The 12,952-nt window shown below is 45.1% G+C and overlaps 1 protein-coding gene across 2 annotated transcripts in view; it reads right to left on the bottom strand.

Moving 5' to 3' along the window:
* BCR (BCR activator of RhoGEF and GTPase) overlaps positions 1–12,952 on the bottom strand; it is a 99,966-nt gene that overhangs the window by 45,228 nt on the left and 41,786 nt on the right. For both annotated transcript variants that reach the window (XM_059484848.1, XM_059484849.1), the window contains exon 2: positions 7,621–7,805. In XM_059484848.1, the coding sequence (XP_059340831.1) occupies positions 7,621–7,805 (185 nt within the window). The remainder of the gene's footprint in view (positions 1–7,620; positions 7,806–12,952) is intronic.

Below are 12,952 nucleotides of genomic sequence, written 5' to 3'. Positions count from 1 at the left end.
AGCAGTCTGAAATCTTTGAGCTGCTTGTGGCAAGTGGAGGAGCTGGTGCCACAGCCACCAGACCACAGAGGAAAATGGGGAAAATACACCTATAACCAAAGTGCAGATGGGATGTTCCCAGCAGGAAGTGGGAGCAGCCTGAATTGGCAAACTCCAACCACTCAGCAGGGAGTGCCAGGTGGTCAGCAGTCCATCCATCCCATGCTTCCTCCCCAGCCTGGCTAGCCTGTTTTCCACTGGTACAAGTCTGACTGGTATTTCATGCTCTGACTGTCCCCGCCTCTTTGATGCCAGCATCCATGTCTAGCCTTTCCCCACAGCCCTCCCATCCTTTGGCCACCTCCCTACCCACATGTGTCAGAATAAAGCTCACAGAACTGGACCAGGGCAGCACTCAGAGCATTCCTGTCTCCCTGCTGTGGGAGCTGTGAGGACCAAGCACCCAGCCAGACCTGAACAAACAGCCATCCCATCAGTGCTTTGCTTCCACTCCTCATGAACTACATTAAAAAAAACACCAAAACAATAAGGAAGGTGGAAAGCAGGCTACAGGAAATTACACAGGTATCTTATGCCCATAAGATCCTGCTGTTCTCCTCTCTTCTCAATTGGGTGATGCTTTTTGCTATGCCAAAGGCTTAAAAACCAAAAGACTGAGTCACAGTGCAATCTTGCAACCTGAACCAGGGCCAGGGAGAGGGGCTGGAAGCTCTGGAGATATCAGAGAGCACAAATCTGATATGTGGAGATATCAGAGAGCACACCCTGGCCCCAAGCCATGGCTGGGCTGGATGTGTTTACAGCCTGTCAGCCTAAGTGCTTTAGTTTACTAACCAGGTTGGCATCCTGTGCTCTGTTCAATTACTGTGAGGCTGACATTCACCAGCTCCGAGCTTTAGACAGATTCAGCTCTTCCTGACTCTGGTTAAAGAGCTCAGGGCTTCCTGGTCCTTGTTTAAATTAACAGCAATAATTGTTTTCTTGCACATGTTAGCAGAGCACAGATTAAGAATCCAGAAACCACAATATCTAAGGTTTTGCAAAAAGGTTGCTGCTGACACAGCTCTTTAAAGAGAATCAGGGATTCAAAGTGGGTGTTTAAAAGGCACTTTAACTCTTCCTTTGGTACAGGCTGTTCATGCACCATGCAATGAATGTGTTCAAAGGAAGGTTTCCCATAAGGACAGCTCACAATCTCATACAGGAGCTGCCAGCTTACCAAGGAGAAAAACATTCTGTTCAATTTTTCAAGTGTAAATATGTTTGAAAGCTTCTGCTGGAGGTGTCTCATTGTCCTGGTGATATTAAATGGGGCAAATTCTGTAATCAAGCCAGTCATGCTCCATGTGGGGAGGGGGAGCAGCAGGGAGAGTAGCCAACATTATTTATAACATCAGTACTGGTGTGCCAGCTCTCCTCAGGAAGGGCTGACATCCAGGCAGAGCCTTAAGGAGCAAAGAATTGGAGAATAAAGAGGAAAAGCTTCATCTGTTGGGGGTGGTGAGGGGAAAGTGACAGTAAAACAAAACAAACAAACCAATTCAAATACTGAGAGGAAGAAAGAATGATTAGGAAGTGTTGGAGGGGGAAGGACAAGCTAGCAGGAGCAGCAGCAAGAGGAGCAGCAATCCCATTTACTGTGTGGCTTCAGAGGTCAGCTTCCTGCATCCCCCTGGGACCAAGCTAGGAGCAAAATCCACAACCTGCTCCGCCACAGCCCTGCTCTTGCTGAGCTGGCAGACAGCAGGAACAAAGGGATCTGATCTGAGGACAGGCAGTGGCTGCCAACGCTGCACCAACCATGGACACACAGCAAAAAGGAAAGAGAAATTCTACCTGAAAGCCTGTGAGTACCAGCAATTTCTCCTCCAAACAGAACAGACAGTAGGAAGTAGTGGCAGGACTTTAGCACTCCTGCCTCCCTTGCTTTGATATATGCAAGAATTGGAAAGCTCTGTTTTGTCAAAAACTCATCTTCTAAACTCCTGAGAAGGGACTCTCCTCATTTCCTGGGGCAGTGGAATGAGCTTTGCTTTCCCACTGCCTGCCCTGCCCCACCTCCACAGAGCCCTGTGCACATCCCTGAGGCTGCCTCTGCTGGGGAGCGTCCTCAAAGCCTTTCCTATTCCTGTCCTTCCCAGGCTGCTCATGAGGAGCACCAGGGTGACACTGAGTGAGGGGCAGCACCAGGGTGACACTGAGTGAGGGGCAGCACCAGGGTGACACTGAGTGAGGGGCAGCACCAGGGTGACAGTGACAGTGAGTGAGGATTCTCCCTCTCCCAGCCTTCTCTGGCCTCCAGGCTGCCAGCTGCCCCTCCAGAGCTCCTGGCAGTGACTCTTCCCCTCTGAAGGGTGTCAGTCACTGATTTTCCAGCTGTGCCTACACCTTCCTGTGGCCTCACACTGTACTAAGCTCTCTCTCTGTCCTCCTCTAACTTTATCCAGGTATTTTCTCTGCTCTTCACCCTCACTGTATGGGAAAGACAGACACATTCTCTCTTTCTGGGAGTGAATTATCACCATTTTTTACCAACAGTCTGACACCTTCTGAAGCTACCAGCACTGTCTTGTTTGGCAAACATTTGGGCTGACATTTTCCAAGAGAGGTTCCCAGAATTTCTGTAAAGTTCAATCATAACAGTTCAGCTGCTACAGAAAGGAAGGTTTGGGAAAATTAAATCTCAAGTTAAATAAACAAACATCTTAAGCATTAGTGGAACCTATTTCTCCTTTTTCCATTGTCCCTGTTGGCTTGCTTGAGAGCAAAGTTTGGCAAAAGCACTGGTTTTATGGCAGGACATGCATCAGCAGCCCAGCCTGAGATTCCAGAAGAAATGGAGCAAGTTGGGTCAGACCCTACAAACATTTGTTAAGGCCTCCTTTCCACACAAATGACAAGTCAAGGGCTGCTGAGACCCACACCACAAACAGCTCTGGTGCCTGTCCCTCTCTGGGTACAGACAAAACCAAAGCCAGAGCAGCCTTGGGCAGCAACAGTTTGTGCAGTGGGCAGGGAACAGGGGGAGTGGGAATGGAATACCCCAGGGAACAGGGGGAATGGGGGTACCCCAGGGAACAGGGGGAATGGGGGTACCCCAGCTGTGGCTGGAGTGGCACAGTTTGCAGGCAGAGCAGGCAGCATCTCCTCAGGAGACAGAGGTGGTAGGAGGGAGTAGAAAACCCTGCCCGGGTGCAAAGTAAACACCACAAAGCTCTGGAAGTCAGCTGCAACCCTCAGTTCTTGGAATAGAATGTGCTGGGAGTGTGCTGCCCCACACACTGAGGGAAGAGCAGGGAGCTCCCTCCCAAGCAGCCCAGGAGGTTTCTCTTCATTCCCTTCCAGCAAGAGACCCTGCTGCTGGCACCCTGCACTTTCCCCATGGGGGCTGGACAGAGCAGGTGAGCCCTGATGTGCTACCCAGGCATGGGCCAAGCTGCTCTAGGGAGGTGCAAGAACTCAGACAAACTCCTGGCAGAAAAGCACAAAGCCCAGAGCAAGCCCATGAAATAAGTCAAAGCAAAATGCCCTCAATATTCAGTTAGCAAAAAGGCAGTCCCCAAGAGGCCTCATGGATGAGGCAGATAAACATCACAGCAGAATGCTGCAATGCCTGGGTGATGATAAGTGAACTACTTAGATTTATATTTATAAAAATTAAATTTAAAACATCAGTTTGCTACGTTTTCCATTTTCTGGGTGTCTGACTGAAGTGCAATTAACTCTTGGTTGCAAAGTGAAATGAAAGGAATTTTACTTTAATGAGAATAAAGCTGTGTTAAAAGTCAGAAGCCTGTTTTGCACAACATTACACATCTCACATTAAGCACCCAAAATTAGCAGATGCTTCTCCCATAACCTGTCTGCCCTGATTCCCTGTGGTTAGTGAACATACCACCCTCTTATCTCCCAGGACAATTAAGACCTGGGTGGCATTCCAGCTGTATCTGGACTTAATGGAAACCAGCACTGTTGTACCCAGTCCTGTAAGGTGCAGCTCTGGAGATGAAATATTGAATCCAGTGCGTGCCATTCACTGTATCCACTGCACAGTGCAGGAGCCCACAGGAGAGATGGGACAATTGAGTAATTCAAAGTTATCATAATGATTCAAGAGTTCTTAACTTTACACCCTTAATGTTTTGCCATGGTGTATGCAGTGCATGCATTGTGGACTTCGCTTCCAGACTCTGGTCATAAAAATAATCTGAAATTTTCAGAAGTAACTGCAGGCACCTCAGTTAAAAGTAAAAGGGCAAGAAGACAACTTTAAAAGCAAACACATCTAAACAGAACATGTTTTCTGCTAATCAAGTTTAGTACAAAAGAAAATGGAAGCGACATGTCCTGGTATTCCTGGTCCAACACATGTTATGTGCTGGGCTCAGCAGTGTGTTTGACACTTAACTTTGTTCCTGATGTCTTTTCCACTATAGCTGAAAACAGCTCAGCAAAAGCCATCTCACAGCTCATGATGGCTGAAAGCTTAACTTGCTTGGGAAATACCTGGGTATAAATTTATCTCTTTCTGCTTGTCATGGACTGCCCAGGGACTGTCACTTGTGGATTGATTACAGACAGGATCAAGTGAAGCAGCTGAGGTTCATGATTAGAAGTCCAATCTGTATCAGGACACCTCTATCTTTTGGAAGCCATGGAACATCTTTTTATAGTCAGAGAAAATAACGCAGCAATTTACGTTAAAAATTATTTTTCAAGAAGCAGCCTTCAAGCATTACTAAAGTAATTTTTAAATTAACTGCTGTTAAATGCTTATGAGGCAATATTCAAGCAAATAAAGAAAAAGATTAACTCTTAGGCAGTGTCTCCTCCAGGCCTCCAGTCACAGGCACTGTCATAACTGGTTCTTTGAAGATAACTCTCAGCCATGTGTAGTCACACAGTGATTTTTCCTTCATCATGAGAAACATAACCTGAAAATATCAAGCCAATATTAAAATGGTTTTGGAGCTTTTTGAATTTACTAATGATAATTTCTTCACTCAAAAGTCTCTTACATATCACATGAATTCTCATTTTCAAAGATAAGAAAGCATCTCAAAATGAATACACTAAAGCAGCTAACTAGATTCTACACTTTACAGTCAAAATTAAGCAAACACCAACAATATATCTACTTAATAAGGCTTTAAGAGATCCTTACAATGAATTTTATAAATAAGAACAAGGACACTGTATCAGGAAGGATTCTTAGCCCAGAATTCATGCTGGAAGAAGAACTGTGACAGTAACCAACAGAGAGCAGGAGGATGTGTATAATGATGGCTGGTGGCACTTCTCAGACTCTCCTTTTGATGCAAGATAAATAAAACTGCCTGATAATGGTGATGGTGTTGATTTACACATACACTGATATTTCTAAAATAGCCATAATTATCTTCCATGATATCTTAATTAACAGGAAGGAACAATATAAAGGCAACACATAAGTTAAAACACTTGGATGAGAGATTTCAAAGTGTCATTTACAATGTCGGAATTCAAGATTGTTTGGCACATTTTCTTTGAAGTACTGTAGGAAGGAAGTGACTTGTCTTTGTGCTATTGAACATCTTTATGAATGATTTGGGGAACCCAAAAGTTTGAAAATGACAAAAATATTCAGGAAAAAAGTAACTTTGGACTCAAGTGTTCTGCAATCTATTGCAAAAGGATAAAAAGAAACAAAAGGTTGAAAGGCAAAGAGACAAATCCAAGCTGAAACTAAAACATTTTGGACTGGGAAGACAGCAGAGCCAAGAGTTCTTTACCAAGGCATGCAGATGGCCCACTCCCAAGAATATTGTAAAACCAAAAATAGAAATTTTGCTGAAGTTCCAAGCTATAGCCATGCTACTGAACCTGAAACAAAACCAAAGCAAGGTAGGCTGAAGGGCCATGCTAAGCCACAGGTCAGGCAAGGCAGTCCCTGCTGTATTTTTAATCAATGATAATTGATGTTATAGACAGCTATTTAGTGAATATCAAACCAGTACAAGCAGTGGCCATCTCCCAACCAAGTCACCATTTCAGAGCTGGCACTTTTAATTCTTTTTATTCCATTTCCACAGGGTGAAGGAAATAGATCTTCCAGATGCTTGATCAAAACCCTTAACCTACCTGAAAATAACTTTTATTTTCCTCGTGAAAGGCAATGACAACTCACATGCAGAGGTGTATGAATGTGCTTCATTCCACAGCCTCCTTTCCAAAATATCTGCAATGTGGAGACCCTCTCAACTGCAATTAGTCACCAATTCTCTCCACTAAAATGCACAAAGGGCTCAAAAATCATATACACAACTACTGTATTTGCAGGGAAGCCCTGACAAAGGCAGGAATGATGCATCTGACTCCATGTTCTCAGAAGGCCAATTTATTACTTTATTATACTAAATTATATTAAAGAATACTATACTATACTAAGAATACAGAAAGGATACTTACTGAATGCTAAAAAGCTAATAATGAAGACTCCTGACTCTTTCCAGAGTCCCGACACAGCTTGGCCCTGATTGGCCAAAGAGACAAAACAACTCACAGCAGAATCCAATGGAACAATCACCTGTGGGTAAACAATCTCCAAACACATTCCACACGAGCAAAACAGAGGAGAAGCAAATGAGATAAGAATTGTTTTCCTTTTCTCTGAGGCCTCTCCGCTTCCCAGGAGAAAAATCCTGGGCAAAGGGATTTTTTCAGAGAATGCAAATGCCACACACAACATTGAGCCCTGAAGTTAGGCCTAAGATCAGCTAAAATGTACAATGTCCAACACCAGGCAGTGCTGTATCGTGTTGGGTGATGTCCTGTGGTGTTTGTGAGGGTCCCAGGATGAGGTGAGAGATGAGAATCTGACTCCAAGTTCTCAGAAGGCTGATATATTATGATATTATACTATACTATATTATATTATGCTATACTAAAACTACACTAAAGAAAGAGAAAGGATACATCAGAAGGCTTAACAAGAATGAATAATAAAAACCCATGACTGACTCAGAGTCTGACACAGCTGGCTGTGATTGGCCATTAAGTTAAACCAATTCACATGGAACCAATCAAACATTCACCTGTTGGTAATCAATGTCCAAGCCACATTCCAAAGCAGCAAACACAGGAGCAGCAATCAGATAATTATTGTTTTCAGTCCTCTCTGAGGCTTCTCAGCTTGCCAGGAGAAAATCCTGGGCAAAGAGGAATTTTCAGAAAATATCATGGTGACTGTAGGGGGATATAATATAAGAAAATAAAGATAGTGTAGAAAGTAATCTTACCCCTAAAGAGTTGCAGCTGGGCCAATTACCAAAGATTAGGAACAGCCTGACTTTACCAGGCCACAGCTGTAAGCAATGAGAAGAAGATGCTATAACAGAGTGGGGTGGCTGGGTAAGAAAGGAACTGGAGTCAGTTGGTTACTTTGTAAAGAAGAGTCAGTGCTCTGAGGAGATGTCCATGAGAAACACCAAGGTGTGACACTTTTGTGATAGGAGACAACAGCATGGAACTTTGCAGTAAGGTGACAACAGGCGACAATGTCCCACAGCACTGGCAGTCCCTGTCTGTCCCCACTAAGCCCAAGCACCCCAGCAATGGTGCAGGGAGGCAGGAAGGACTCACAGATTTGGTGGATTCCAGGGAGCCCGAGGACAGCGTGTCACGGCTGCCGCGGCTCTTGGAGCTGAGGTGCGGCGAGGAGGAGGGCGAGTCGTCGATGAAGGGCATCATGTCATGGTGCCGCCGCTGCTCCTCCGCGCGCTCCGCGTCAAAGGCGTAGCCCGGCGGGGTCCCCCCGAACGGGGCATCTGCAAAACACAAACACAACGGGGCTCTGCTCAGCCTGCACGGCCAGGGCACGGCCCCACAGACCCTGGGATCGCTCATCGCGAAACCAAACACTCATCAAGGAGAAGAGCAAATATCATTGAATTCACGTTGTCACCAAAAGTTCATTTCACTTTTCTACGTCCTAAAAAGCAAAGTTCTTTCTTGCATTAGTTGTCATTTAATTACAGCTCATTCCCTCCCATCTTCCTTCAAAAGCATTGACGTCAAAATAAATGATTTTGCCGGCTCCATAAAAGTCACCAGTCTGGGTTTAGGAAGCTCCTGGGTAACAGACTCTGGGTTTTCTGCCAATCAAGAGCAGATGATGCCCCTGCCAGTTTAGGTAAAATAGGTAATACCTAACTCAGGGGAGAACTGTAACTGTAACTCTCTCCGTACCTCTCACCAACAACAAGAGTCAGAAAGAAAGGTCCTATATGTCAAGTGAACCAACCTACTGACAAAAATAAGATCCTAAAAGATCCTCTTCTGTTGGCTGCCCCTCCTTCTATTTTGAGCTTAACCCCTTCAACTAACAAACCACCACACTGTTCCCTTCTATAGATCCCATCTCCCCTTTTTTTTTAGGGCTCCCAAAAAGCCCTAAAACAACCCATCCAAAACACAAGCAGAAAAGGATGGTGGTATGAGGAGTCAAGCTAACCATGACTGCATGAGACTGCAATGAACTGCAGGAAAAATGAGTAGCACAACTGCTTATGGTATCTTTAGTTGCTGTGTACAGACACTGCTCCTGCAAAAATCCGTAACAAGGACACACAGCAGCTCTTCTGCCATAAGTTAAAAAGCTTTTCATCTCTCTGCACAAAGAAATATTCACAGAGGAGCCAAATTTGGTGTCTACACAGTGACACCACACCATGACCTCCATGGGCATTTGAAGCACTTTCACCTGTCAATGCCCAGCAGTGTCCTGTGTGTGACAGTGACAGCCATGCACAGGCCACTGCCCACAAAATGCCAGAGGTGCTCCTCCTCTTCTTCACAGAATGCCACCCTTCTCCCCAAACTGAAAAACAACCCCAAGGAGATAAGCTAGATCTGCCTTTACAGAAGCCAGTGAGCCTTATGGAAAACAAAGCCATCAAAAAAGGAAAAACAGTTACACTTGAACACAAGTAGAAGCGATTTCTTGTTTTCACAAATATCCAGGTTCTGCTAAAATAATAAGCAGCTGCTGCCAAGCATACTAATAATCCTGTTATACATCACTAAGGCAGGGTGGAGGAGTAACATTTTAAAGCCCACTTTCCTCCCTCACAGTAAACTCAGTTAAAGCATGACTCATTTCAGTAAAAGATGTGAACTTTATGGGGAACAGAATAAAACTTGATCTATGTGGCTTTTTCAGGGGGGAGAGCTGGTCTGGGAATTTACACAAACAATATACTGAAAACCCAACAATAAACTCACTGTGGATGTGAGCCTCTGTCTCAGCTTGTACCAAATGCCACCCAGCTAAGTAACAGCCTGGTACAAGGCCTTGAGGCTGCTGAAGGACTGTGGCAATGTTATTTTAACAAACTCAGTCAGTTTTATGTCACCCACCTGCTCGAGTTATTACCTTGTGCTCAAGCTCTCAGAGCTCCTCAAAAAACTTGTCAAACTGTGCACAATCACAGCAACAAGAGGGAAGGGGTATCTGCTCTCTGGAAGGAACTTTAGTCTAGATGTTAGAGGTTTGCAGAGCCCACAACCATCCAGAAAACACCACACAAGTTGATTTGCTAAGCAGCAGCTTGAATGGGAGTTGCTTAAACCAGGAACTTTGTAACCCAAGAAATCTGTGATACACCACTGACAACTGGGTGTTATCCAAGGAGGAACATCAGTACTGGGCACTCCTGCTGGCCTCCAGCCCACTCAAGGCAGAGTTCCTATTTCCTGCAGAAGTTTCTTCAAACTCTTCGTATCCAAACCCATTTCCCTGCACTCCTGCAGTAACAAGACCAAGTCACTCTGTGGAAATTAAGGCAGGAATATTTTTTTCACTCCCAGTGCTCACTCTCAAAATGAATAGTTTGCTCCACTTTTGTTAGTGGGGGAGTAAATGCAGACTGAAATACATTAGCAGAAAGGCTTGCAGTGAATAACAGTATTTCCACTTAACTCCTTTTCTCCAGCTAAAAACCAGCTCCACGCTTCTACCTCCCATAATGTGTTCTGTCTCCTGCTGCACAGGAAAACCTTTACCTGAAATTGGAGGAAATGCCAGGTGGAGGATCAGCTCAGAGGGATATTTATTCCTAGTTTTGCAACAAGATTCAGTCTACTTTGAATCACTTTGTCTCCCTAGCCATAAAAAAGAAAATAAGTCATCTCACAAATCTATCTGTGTCAGACTCCTATGAGATCTGCTCACAAAGCCCCACACAGAATTTAAAACTTTATTTCTCTATCCTCCAGGGATTCTTCACACATTAAAAAGCTTAGAAGTAGTTATAATCCTTCTTCTTTCTATTATTGCTGGATGCAGCATTGAAACCTACCTATGGAGATTTTAATTATCTCAAAGGCAGCAAGACCTTCTTGCTTTTATTTGCCATTTTTCCCAGAAAAGCCAAGTGCTGCCATAGCCAGACACAGTACACAGGCCTGAGCCCCAGGAACAGAGGTAGTCCTGTCTCTCTGTGATCAAAGAGCCGCTGTTGCCAGGGAAACTGGGTTATTCACATCTCCCCAGCCCAGCACAAAGCTCAGCCTGCTCAGCCCCCACCTGGGAGCAAAGGGCCAGAGCAGAGCCAGGAGCTCACCTGCTCTGACACTTCAGCTGCTCTGGGGCCAAGTGGAGGCAGCACACAGGACCAAGAGCACTTGGTTTCTCAGCCAGTGTCTCTGTCAAGGTGAGCATTAAGACGGTTCCTATTCTCATTTTAGGGCCAGCCAGGCCCAGAGTTACTATCAACAACTTTGCCATCAAGGCCAGAGGAAGATGAACCACAGCAACAACAGATAACTGCTGACAAGAAAAAGGGCAGGCAAACAAGGGTGATGGGCTCCAACACAGAGTGCTGAGAGAGCACCTGAAAGCCGCTGAGGACACAGCTCCACGTGTGCTCTGCTCCTCACCTCAGCACCAGGCACAGCCCTTCCTCCTCCTCTGGCCAACCTGAAAGAGATCTCGTCCCACAGAGAAGAGCAGCAGCTGTGACTTACAGCACTGAGCCCTCAGCACACAACAGGAGCTGTGTGTACCCCTGGCCCTCTGACATTCTCTCACAGCTCCAGCACAACGGGCTGAGAACCACCTGGGGCTACACAGGCCCATCATTAATTCACCCATTCTGCAAAAACCCACTTGAGCATCTACTTCCACCTTTGCTTCTGACAGCAACAGCCTGGCCTTGTTCAGCTTATATGAACCTCTTCTAGAATTTCCCTCCTCAGTTACTGCTTCCATCCTCTCATCTTGTTTTTATATCTGTCCCATTTTTTCTTTTGTTTTACTCAAATATAATATTCCTTTCCTCTGTGACCTTGTGCGTCCCCTCTTCTAAACTGCTTCCCTCCCTCACTGCTTCAAATTTCACCTGGCTGGGAGTAAGGAAGAATCTAACAAATTTACAGTTACAAATCCACTGGCACTCAGAGAGAGCACCGCAACACCTCTCCCTTGCCCTGTTGCCCACACCCTTCCTGCTGGGTGCCACATTCATTCTTTGGAAATATGAAATCATAGACCTAATGTGGAAGCAGGAAGGGTAAAAGAAATTAACTTCGAAGTAAAAAGAAAGATTATCTGCATCTAATCCAGAGGCACACAATGGTTGAAATGCACGTGTCATACTTTCACAGCAGCAAACATCCATGGCTGCTTGAGAGGCTTAAGCAGCATGCAGAGAAGATTCCAAGCGAGCTGTGCTCCAGCTAATCCTGCTAAAAGAGCAGTGAAGCCACAGCAGCTCAGACCTGCCTAAGTAAATACCTAGAATCCTGGAGGGGGAAGGGAGCTGCACATCCTGCCAAAGCCCCACATCACTGTGGCTTCTTTGTGAATGGTACCACGGCTAGCACAAGTTTGTAATGTCTGCACTCACTCCAAAAACATCCCACAGCTGCAGAGCAGAGCTAAGGCAGTTTGCACCCCTGTGTTTCTGTGCCAGGTAACGTGTGAGGCCATAGCTTGACAATGCATTGTCCTGGCAGCAATGGGGTTTTAGGTTTCCCCCACCAAGCCATAAACCACTTCACTGCCCTTTCCCCTCTTATCCCCTCAGTTCTGCAACCCCACAGATGCCTGTGGTCCAGATAAAGAACTCAGCCAGCTCAAAGAAAAATATCTTTGACGCTTCCCTTCTAAGCTGGATCAGCTCTGTGATCTAGTTCATGGCTCAGAAATCCAAACTGGAAGGATACACACACAGCAAATATGGGCTTGGTACACTTAAAAGCTTCTCCTGCAACTGAATAACATATTAGCAGAACACTGCTTCATTTTCCTTCAGGCTGCAGCTCAGTCAGTTCCTGGGATTTACACGTGGCTGCTTTAGGGATAAGTTACCAGAATGCAACACCCTATTTTTCCTTTGTAACCTTTAAGTCACTAATGTGCCTTCCAACCTTAGCTCCAGCTTTTGCATATCACTGTTTGCTTGGTGATAAACAATACAGAAACATGTCACTTTATTTCTCAGTGCTGGCCAGGCCACTTGGAGCAGGATCAGGGACTGAGGCCCAGTGCTGAGCCTGTACAAGCACATCAGTGTGCATGGCTGGGAATGCAGTTGCCTGGGGAATACAGCACCATTCTCTAAAAGATATAATAACCAAGCTAGGGAAAGCTAAACATCTTGCTTATTTCTTTGACATATCCTGAATCATCATCTCCAAACCCAGGAAACAGCACACTCAATATGTACAATTTCACACAAAACTGAGATCCACAAATTATAATTATGGTGTTTACCTATACCAGGAGCCTGTCCCCCAACCACACAAAGATCAAATTCAAAAGAAAAAGAACAGATATGTTTGCCATGTCAAATCCCTACAACTTTTTTTTTTTTTTTTTCTGGTATGGAAGAAGAAAAGGCTCTGCTAGGATGCTAAACAGATTCAAAACAAACCATTTTCTTCATCCTTTCCATCTCTTCTCTACATAAAG

Source organism: Ammospiza nelsoni, chromosome 18 (assembly GCF_027579445.1).
Source record: "Ammospiza nelsoni isolate bAmmNel1 chromosome 18, bAmmNel1.pri, whole genome shotgun sequence".
In the NCBI taxonomy this organism is placed as follows: Eukaryota; Metazoa; Chordata; class Aves; order Passeriformes; family Passerellidae; genus Ammospiza; species Ammospiza nelsoni.
The sequence above is the reverse complement of the archived record's forward strand: the minus strand, read 5'-3'. Positions and strand labels throughout refer to the sequence as shown.